This window comes from Parus major, chromosome 3 (genome assembly GCF_001522545.3).
Source record: "Parus major isolate Abel chromosome 3, Parus_major1.1, whole genome shotgun sequence".
Taxonomy (NCBI): Eukaryota; Metazoa; Chordata; class Aves; order Passeriformes; family Paridae; genus Parus; species Parus major.
The window spans coordinates 46,403,706-46,414,385 of record NC_031770.1 but is presented as its reverse complement, the minus strand read 5'-3'; the positions used below and the strand labels follow the sequence as shown (position 1 = coordinate 46,414,385).

The window sequence follows — 10,680 nt, the reverse complement described above, 5'->3', positions numbered from 1 at the left end:
CATGGGATAGATTAAAAAAACCTTGAGTGTCAGATCACCAGGGGATTTGAATTAATGTTCTTTTGCACAGAGTGGAAGCATATGGGCCACAGAGTGCAGTCCTCCTTGGAAAATTACTGTCAAAACAGTACCATCTCAATTAACACAGCTGCTGACTTGTGAAGCAGGAATCAGATTTTAACTTGAGTTAACCTTTGAAAAGCAGTTTCAGAGTAACTTCTTACTAATAACAGCTTGCTACACCAACAATATTGCCGAATAGCTTATGTGAGTCACACCTGTACAACTGCACAAGTGCTACTGCAGCATATAACATTCTATAGACCCTCTTATGATAATGTGAAGGAAGGAAAGTTACATTCATCCACCTGGACAATAGCTATCAAGATCCTATTTTCCTCCTGTAAAATGGGAAAGCACTTTTGATCCAATACCCTTCATATAAATAATGTGAATTTCACAGTATGGGCTTACTGCTCAATTTGCCTGCATTTCAGCTGATTTCCAAGGCTGAAGTTGTCTTTGCAGCTAATCAGATACAGGCATTTCCTTTCGACATTTCTCCCACAGATGTTCTAGCTGGCTTCCCCACCAATTTCCATGAAAAGTAGGGAGGATCTCTTATGTGTAATTTCCTTATGTGCAAGCTATGAAATGTTTTATCTGAAGAGATCATTAACATCTGAAAGTTAAGCTCTAAGACTAATTTGAGACTGCAGCTAAAGCTTTATCTACACATGAAGTAAGACTGCAGCCCAATAAGGAACCTCTTCTGCAGAAGACCCTACCCTTCTCAGCATGTACCAGAAAGGGCTCATGAGGAATTCTGCTCAAAGTACTATAAACTTACACCATTGAAAAATGACAAACTTTGGTCTTCTTCATAGTACTAAAGAAAAAGAGACATTCCAGCTGTTAAAAACGCATGTAACAGTTGCATGAACTTATTGTATTGATTTATTAATGTCTTGAAAGAAATATAATGTGAAAAAAGCCTCAAAACAATGGTACTGCATAAATAGACATTTTTATTTCTCATTTCTTTTCATTTCTCATACTTTCACTAGTACAAAATGTAGCTCTCTGACCTCATTCATCATGCATAAAGACTGAAACAATGATCCTACACATATGTGACTAGTACAGATTTTTATAATAAAGAGCATCTACCAGTGGAATGTGCACCTTGACATACATAATTAGCTGGTTCCTTATTATGTCTATTACACCACAAGATCCCTACAGCATATGATTTTATTTTCCTTATGCAACAAAATTCATGTAATTCGTTTTCAGAGTCACTAGAGATTCTTAGTGCTCAACGTAAGAAATATCTAAGGAACCTGTTTTACAGAGGGTAGCTCTGAAAAATGTTATTCAAAGGTGTATTGACTTGGATTTTCTTTTTGATTCTGTATGTGCAGGTAAATGTTTGGGCTTGCAAGTATAGTGCACATAAATATGCTCTTAAGCAAGAAAATTGCTTGAGTGGTTTGATTTCAGTCTGAGTAAAGGGTTTGTCCTAAATTCAGGGTAATCCTATTCCATAAAGCTGCTATCACTAGGATATGCATTCTGCAGCTGTCTTTGGCAAATATATGAAGAATACCTCATATATTTTGAGGTACCCTGTGTTCGCTATGTATTTCTGCAGCCTTTTTGAAGTGGATGACTCATTATTCTTAAGATAAAAAAAGCAAACCATTTGCTCATAATTTACTCTCTTTTAACATTTACTTTATATAACATTACAAAAAATGTTGGAGTTTCCCCTTGCTGTTAAATGTAGAAATCTCATGGTTTCTTTGAAAAGGAAACCATCATCACTCATAACTGATGAGCTCAGTTTAGCACACCTACTTGATTTCTTTACTATTACAGGAGTCAATACAATGCAAGTGACACACACACAAAGTTCCTTAATAAGGAAAAAGTACATTGTGTCACAGATAGTAACTCAGCATCCTCATAATAAAACTGAATGAAATATTTATTATTATATTTTTGCTTACCCTGCTTTTTTAATAATTGCATTTATAAACTTTAAAGCAAATCATTGTTAAATGCTGAGCTTTGCTTGAAGTCACTTGCGAATCCAATCACGAGTCTTTGGACAATAGGCTACAGTGTAAAAATTAAGGCAGAAATGTTACTTTTCTTGATTCTTCTTTTCCCTTTCACCTCTTGTTCTTTCTGCTTAAGGGCTGGTTTCAGTGCAGTGTGAAAAATTTGTGCATGTGAGACATATTTCAATGGGCATTTCAACCTTTTAAAAGAAAAGTATTCAGCATTACAGTTTTGCAACCCTTGGTAAGGAAGGAACACTAACATTCAGGCACTTCAGCTCCTAATTACCAGAGGATAAATGGACTCAAAGTTATTAAGCAAAATAATGTGAACAGCATCAAAAGCAATAAATGTTCCATAGGAAATTAATTTGGTACATTTTAAGGACATTATAACTATTCACTATAACTTGTTCAACTTATTTGGTACTCCATTAAATTATTTTAATCCTTTTTTTAAATGAATGAAGTTACTCAATTCCATTTAAATACGGAATCATTTCTTTAAAAGCAATTTGCAAGATCTAAACCCTCAAATATCTTTTTGTTTGTCTCCTTCAGTTTATTTCTCTTATTCAGCTTTTATGAGTCACTTGAATTCTGAATTGCAAACGCATTTGGGTGATTTAGAATACAACTGTAAAAAGAGGGGCTCATCCTGGATTAGAAAAATGATGACTAGCCTTTTTATAACTTTCTTATGCACGGCTTTCTCAAATCATCACTGCAGGACTGGTACTGACCTGTAAAGGGAAGGTACCCTTCAGTTCCAGTTGCTGCTTCAGAATTTGTATTCTGAAAAATGATGCAGAATTGCTGTAAAATGCCTTTCCAAAATGATTTAGCTATTAACAAGTTAGGAATGTATTTTTCATAAGGAAATTACTTCTTACCTAAAAAAAATTACAATTCTGTCATAAATACAGTAACTTAAAAATGCTGTTTTTTGTAGAAGGTTTTGAGGTTAGAAATGCCTTTTGGCTTGCATTTGCTTTCTTTGCCAACAGGAAGGGAAAAATAGAGGTGTGGGAACGTCTGCAAACAGCATAAGTAGGTCTGTTAAGTGGTACAGAGCATTGCTCTGGGCAAAGAAAACAAGCTTTTTGCAACAGAAAAATGTGTAGCAGATAATGGAGGATCAGCTGCACAGGAAAATGTGCCATTGCCTGGACATCAGGTCGGGGTGAGCAGAAGTATTACACAGAAGAGCCTCTTTAGTATTCTGCTGAAGCTAGGTATGTCCAACTCTGCCTTGGAAAATAAAACCACATGGGATGATTTTGCTTCACACACACACTGCACACACAAAATGTCTTGCTGATTAATGTACAACTGTGTGCAAGTGGCTTTTGCCGACAGTTTTTTGACGGTTAAACTTCTAGTGGAAGATGAAGACAGGCTGGTGCTATAAAACCTTCCTCATTCCAGAGAAAGAAGGAAATTAGTGCCACCTCTGCCCCAAAAAACCAAGACAGCCAAAAGAATATCCATTGCCTTATTCAATTTCTGGATTTGCAAAGAGGCTGTCAAGATTTTCACAGCTTGAAGGCAAGTGAGAAGGCAGATGGCACAGAAAAACTTCCCAGTGGGGGAGCAGAAACACCCCCCAATACTCTGACCATAGAAATCACAGGGAAATCATCCTTCTAACACATCAGAATGTCTAAATTGGGCCAGAGTGGTGTAAGGACATGGTTACACTTCCTGGTAACATGCTCTTTGGTTCTGGGCTGTGGGGACTACAGGGTTTCCTTTCCTGTCATGTAACCACCTCAACAGGGCTGAGAAGCAATGGGCAAAGTTCACAGATGAAAAAAACGGTAATTCCACCTCATGAGGGAGCAGTGCAAGCAGGAAAGGACATCCTGTACGTGAGGCAGCTGGAAGTCACTGCAGTCCTGCGAAACAAGGCTGCCTCAGGAGACACCAGGGTTCAGAGGCAGCATGGCAAATCCACTTGGCCATACCCTTTCCCAGTGACATCACCGGGAATTCTACCAAGTGGCTGAAGCTATTTTGCCTTGAAGCCCTGCTCTAGGTTACACACTACGGTTTTCACTTTCACATTGGATGTAGCTAAAAGGTGAGGCAAATATGGAAATTCTTTTATTTGGCATATGCCTACTGAAACTGGATTTTACTAAAATACATTGTCATTTTCCACCTCTGTCAAAAGCTGTGTACATCAGACCTCTTACTGGATGTTCTTGAGAGTATTTATTCCAAAACGGTTCTACTCTCCTCCCACTATCACCTGGCACTCAATTCCAAATCTTCCCGAGTCTCCTATGGGAATAAATGTGTTTTGACAAGTTGTAGAGCTTCCTATTTCAAAACTTCCCTTTTTGTCTGGCAATGGCCCAATTTCCTCAACTCCTTTCATTTTTTTTCATTTCTTTTTAATAGCAGAGAAACAGAAACACTGAGAAACGTCATTTCCAATTACTGTTTTGGTATAACCTCTAATGCTTTTGAGACACAGATGCCATTCTAACTGCATTTTGACTCTGTATTTCCTACTATTAACACCCACATTAACCATATATTAACAGAAATTTAAGGCAGTGGCCTCTTTTCTAGAACCTGTCAGAAAGAAACAAATATTTAAGCTTTATACATCTCTGTGATCCCAGACAGATATATGGGAAAATCTTCCTCCATGGCAAGGGGAATAAATATATTCAAAAATGTGAAGAGAACAGAATATGAAATAATAAGTTAAAGAGTGGTATATCTGGATTCTAAAATAAATTAAAAGTCTCAAAGAGTTAATGACGTGAAAGTCACAAACAGTGCATAGCTAAAATGCTATTGTGGAAACAAAGGAAAAATAAACCCCACTGTAAATGTTGAACAATTACCTTGCCAAACACTCCACTTACATACTGGAATGTACAAAACTGTCAAACTCCAATTTTATAATCAAACTCCACCTTTATAATTTTCTGTTATTCTAGACAAAAGCCAAGGCCCTCAACAAGCAGACACTGAGAATGAGAAAAAAGGTGCCAGGGCTACTCCATGAGGGAGTATGAGCAGGAACTGAGCGTGGGGTCAAGGAGCAGGCCACAGTCACACTGTCTCTGCAGATGGCAGGTGAAGACAGTCAGTGCAGATGGGTAGAGCCCATTCATCAGAACCCCAAACACGGTTAAGTGATGAACTGGGCCAGGGTACTTCCAGAGATTCCAGCCAGGATGGGGACAGAGTGGGAAGCAGTGCTGAAGGGCTACAACCAAGTTTCAAGACCAACAGGGGAGACAGGTACACCTGCTGACACTGCTCATGGCACGACTGGGGCTGCTCAGGGCAACTGAGGCAAATCAGCACTCTCACGGCCCTGAAACAGCAACATTTACACACAATGTGCTTTAAGTACAACTTACTTACACTTTCGTTAAATTAAGTACTGGTGATACTTGATGCCTTGTCAGGAACAGTAGGGCTGTTTCTGGATTTAGGTAATTATTATTAAATTCTAACAATATTAAGTATTGTTATTTATTAGTAACAATTTTTACTTATTAAAAATTTATTACCGTTGTTTCAGTTTTTTTGCCACTTGTGCTTCTTTTTGATAATGTGAAATAATCTGAGCAATTATGAGGCTATTAATTAAAAGGAAAAGCAAGCCTGCCAACCATATAAATAAGAAAGTGTTATATCCTTTGAACTCCAAAAAGTATGCAGGAGTAAGCCACAGGCCTTGTCCGATGAACCACAGAAAGAGAAGCAGCACGCCCCGACGCCAGGACATCTTAATGCTAGGCATTATGAGGGGCAAAAGGCAGAGATACCAGACAAAGTACTGGGATGTGCATACTTTGTTAAAAGTCACAAAAATAGCGGTGTGTAAGAAACAGCTGAAGGCGAGGTCTCTGTAGAACGCTATGGACACCACCAGGAGCAAAAGCAGCTGGGGCAGGAAAGCTGCGAGCCCAAGGGCAAAACTCCATTTGCTCTCTGCTGTCAAGTACAACATGTAGAAATAGGGAGAGAAGTTATGACGGATATCCCTCCTAGTCAGGTGATAGAGGTAGGCATGCTCCAAAAACTCCCAGCCATAGAGGCGATAAAATGCCACAGTCAAGGCAGCCAGCACTGATCCGGCAACTGTTCCAAAGAGTAGCACGTCGCGGTTCGGCAACTTTCCGAAGAGGTGCCAGAGGCGCGCCATAAACGTGACCTTCGCCGTCTGGTCACCCCGCGCACGCAGCGCCCCTTGCCCGCGGCCCGGCCTGGTGCTCAGGCGGAGCGCTATGGGCAGCGCGTAGCTCAGGGGATAGATTTTCATGTGCACGGCCAGCCCGTAGCACACGGCGGCCTTGCCCACGCTGCCCGCCTCCACCCAGTACAGGGCGGCGAGCACCAGCAGCGCTACCAGCGCCTCCGCGTTGCCCCGGCTGGACACGGCCATGGGAAGGGGGTTGAGGAGCCAGGCGGCGGCGCAGCAGCCACAGGCGCGGCCGGCGGGGGTCCCGCGGAGCCGCAGGGCCCGGTAGGCCACGACGGCAACCGCCAGGTCCCCGGCCACGAAGAGCAGCTTCCCGAAGGCCTCGGCGAGGAACACGTTGGGCGTCAGGAGCCAGGCCAGAAGCGGCGTGTAGCGGTACGTGGCCCGCCGGTAGGGCGAGCGCCCCTCGGTCACCAGCCGCGCCGCGTCCGTGAACACCCGGTAGTCGACGTCGGTGTAGCGCACCCGCATGGCGCGGTCCTGGTGCAGCCCGTACAACACCAGCGCCAGCCTCGCCAGCAGCCCCGCCAGCAGGGCCGCGCCCACCCCCGCCATCCTTTCCGCGCGGGGTGGGGGGAATACGGGGGAATGCGGGAGCAGGGACACGCGGGGCTCGGGCGCTGCCAGCGAGGAGGGGGCGCAGGCGGCCGCGCTCGGTGCGGCTTCCGCCGGTGCGCGCGGCGAAGAGGCGGCCCCGCGCTTGCGCACTGCGCGCCGGAGCCGTGTCCGGGCGGGGTGGCGCCGCGCGCTCTCCGGCCCCGCGCAGGGAGGACCCGGGCCCCGGGCGCTGTGAGGGCGCGGCCCTGAGGGGCGATGGGCGGCGGCGCCTCTGCTACGGGCCCGGAGCCTGGCCGGGCACGGGCGTCGGTGTACGGGGAGGGGCTGCGGGACACCAGCCGCCCTGCCCATTGCTCTCGAACCCTGCTCGGAGTTGTGGGGCTCCACGGGCAGAGAGGCGGCAGGTGCAGTAGTAGTTAAGTAAGGAGCAGAAGGAAAAACAACATCTGTTATTTACCCTCCGCAAGTGGCTGTTTTGCCTAGACGTGTGAGCTCGCTCTAGAGTACTTAGGTGAGCTTCCTGCCACAGCAGATTTCTCATTTAATTAGAGCAGAAACAGTGTAGTGAAAATCGGAGCTTAAAGAGAGTTACTTACAACAAAGGAATTCATTCCAATCTATTTTGAGGGCCTATTTTGTATGTTATTCAGATAGTTTTCCTGTCTGGGTATTTGCCATCGCACATTTGAATTGTGGCTGATTGAAAAACAGGCGTTTATCACTATCGCGTGTTTCATATTAGAACTTAGAAAGGATTTTCTTAGAGATGCTTTAGTCATCAAAAATATGCATTTGCTTGTTTAGTAGTTAATTGCAGCCGCACTCTTTTTGCTAAATGGTGTCATTTGGGAACATTTTGGGCACTGTAGCATTGCTGGCTCACATCACTTACAGAAAATAATCTGTTTTTTCTCAGTTCTGGGGACACTCATCTAAGAACTGGGAACAGATTTTTTGCTTTTGGCAGAGGCATCTTGGAGGGTGGCCTAACTGGTAGGATATTCAGGGGACAAAAGATATTTTTGTTTGTGTGCACACAGCTATTAATTTTTATCTGTTAAGGCTGTTGTTCTCTGTATAGCAGTACAATGGGGTATAATCTGAGGGATCCAGTGGGAGAAGCGTAGTACCTAACTAACCTGTAGAGTCAGTTTTTCCTCTGTCAGATACTTGCCTATTTTTTACCAAACTGGACATCTTCAGTATAAAATCTCTATTTATGATATCATTAGGTCCTAAAACGGATTGTTAGGATGTTCCTGGGAAAGGGAAGGAGAGTGGTTGTTGATCCTTGGTAAATATTGCTTACTCACTACTGCTGTTGTACTTCAGAACAGGAAAGATTGGTAACATTTTGTATCTTGTACTATAATGGTTGGGGTTCTTTAAAAAATGCTTCCATCACCATATTCACTGTTGTGCTCAAAATTTTCTCTGGAAAAGCTAGGAGATAGATACTGAGTAAAATCACTGGGACTGAAATAACTAAGTATATATGTAGATACTACTAATGTTTTAATTTGGAAAGGTTTGCAAAGAGCTATTGCTCCTGTCTGCCAACTTTTCTTCCAGGATTGTTTGCTGTTCTGTTGCCTTCCTGGATGGAACACGTTTTATTATTTCAGACCCTTTGAGGAAGCTGTTCATGATCAGATCAGAACATATTGCAGTTTATTTGCTGAAGTGTCCAGGTTTAATGATAATGGTGGAACAATAAGAGTTTAATAAATAAACTTAGGAGTATGCTGGTTTTCTTGACTGTTTCTGACAGTCTGTTTTCAGACAAATCTTTTATTCTTATCTGAAGCAAACAGAAGTTGTTAAGCTGTCAATAGTGACTTTTTACCTGGATTCTAAAGAGGAAAAAAGTAGGTAATTTAATTTGAAAGGGTCATAAAGTAAAAAAAAAACAAACGGAAAATCTGCCTTGGCTATTGCATATACTGTGACTGTATGACATTGCTTGAGCTGGAAAAAGAATTGATTTTCCTTATCAATAATTTAACATCTTCAAAATATGCTTGAAGCTCTTCAGAGAATTAAGATTTGGCTCAAAAATGCATTTGGCTTCAGATTTGATACCAGCTTGCTTAACGTGATTTGTCATGTACTGAAGACTTTAATGCAGGAAGGAGGGCAGTCTTATTAAAGTTATAAATCTGTTCCTGTAAGAAGCTGCTTTTATTTATGTAAGTCACCAGGAGCCACTTTTAGAAAATGCTGGGAGATAAAAACTAAGAACTGCTGGTACTGAAGCTGATTGATTCCAGTGCACATGAAGATACAAACAGCATGAAGAAAAGTGTGGAGTTACCATAACATAAATAGGAATATATACCTACGTGCTTATTCACATGGGCATAAAGGTTTTATCTCACTACCTGCCAGGCATTTTCTCTACGTGGTCTCAAAGATGGACCATCTTATAAACAGAGATCACTTCTAAATGCACTCATATTGCCTACTTGTGATGGGGGATTATAAACCTGAACTCAAACATTAGCTTCTCGCTTCACCTTCTGTGATAGAGACTACTTGAGCAGCACCAGGACATATGTTCCATAAACTACCTCATTTGAACTGCCATTACTTAGGATTCACACAGCAGTGGTAGCATTGAAAGGACAATGAACTCCTTGTTATGGCCTTGTTATGACAAGTGTTTTAAAGCTTAATGGAAGTTTTGACCATCTGAAAATCAAGGTACTGCTGGAGGGTGGCAGCTGGAGTGAAGGAGACAGTGCCATGCTGGTTCCTGCTGAGCCAGGGGCAATCCTTGCATTTGGTCAGGTTCTTGCCTTTCAGGGATTTACTGTCCACACTAAGGTGGAGAGTTACGTTTTGAGAAAGGTTGAGCTAAGGCTACTGCCATCAACAAAGATGAACATATGGCTGAAACATAGATCTGATGGGTACACTAGGGATGAATATTGGAGGGACTAACAGGTTAAAGCAGAGAATTTTGAGGAGAATAGAGTCTAGTGAAGGCTGACAATTGGAAGATGAGATGCTGTTCAAGTAACGTAAGGGAACTGTTGTGACTGGTAGCTGTGCAAGGAAAGAAGGAACAGGTAGTGAGAACTAAGATTCAGGTGGGCTAGGGGGCTAGACAAGCTTGAATATCTGAAAAATTATGGAAAAAGGAGCAGTAAAAGGCTTCATAGGAGGAAGGCAGTTGGAGGATACTTCCATATGCTGTATTTTAGGTCATTCTACAGAGGTCTCAGGATGAAGCATTTCTCATGCAATTCTCCTCTCATAATCTAATTGTTAATGGCTAGCTATACTTTTAGACTTTGTTGTTACGAGAAAAAATTAATCATAAGGCTTGTATGTTTTTCTGTAAGTTGTCATACTGTATGTATGCAGTGGCCCAAGTCTATATGTATAAAAGGTGGTAGGAAAGTTGAGTATTTGAGCAAGTAAGGAAGACACTGGACAATAGCAGGTATTTGGTCTTCAGACTTTTGAAAGGAGAGAGAGCTGTGTTGTAATGTGTTAGAGTTCCCTTGTAACTCCCTTGAGTTTTGAACTCATAATGTTTCCTTACATGAGAAATACTCCTGCCTAATATATTTGTAAACTGACAGTAAGTTTTTGATAATATGATAAGTACAATCTGTTTCTTGCAGTGCATGAAATTCTGTAGAAAAAGTGACTAACACTTTTCTTAGATATTTTGGGCTTGATAAAATAAATTGGTTTTTCAGACAGGATTGATGCATTTCAAATATTTGCAGTGTGTTGAATTTTAGATATTATTAGCAAAAGAGAAATATAATTATGTAAGGAAGTGTTCATTTCTGCTTTAGTACTGGACCG

At 41.9% G+C, this 10,680-nt stretch overlaps 1 protein-coding gene across 1 annotated transcript; it reads right to left on the bottom strand.

The window, feature by feature from the left end:
- Positions 1-928: 928 nt before the first annotated feature.
- On the bottom strand, positions 929-6,982 carry PIGM (phosphatidylinositol glycan anchor biosynthesis class M). Its single transcript, XM_033512687.1, has one exon. The coding sequence runs from the start codon at positions 6,853-6,855 to the stop codon at positions 5,602-5,604; it is 1,254 nt and encodes a 417-aa protein (XP_033368578.1). The 5' UTR covers positions 6,856-6,982; the 3' UTR covers positions 929-5,601.
- Positions 6,983-10,680: the final 3,698 nt, after the last annotated feature.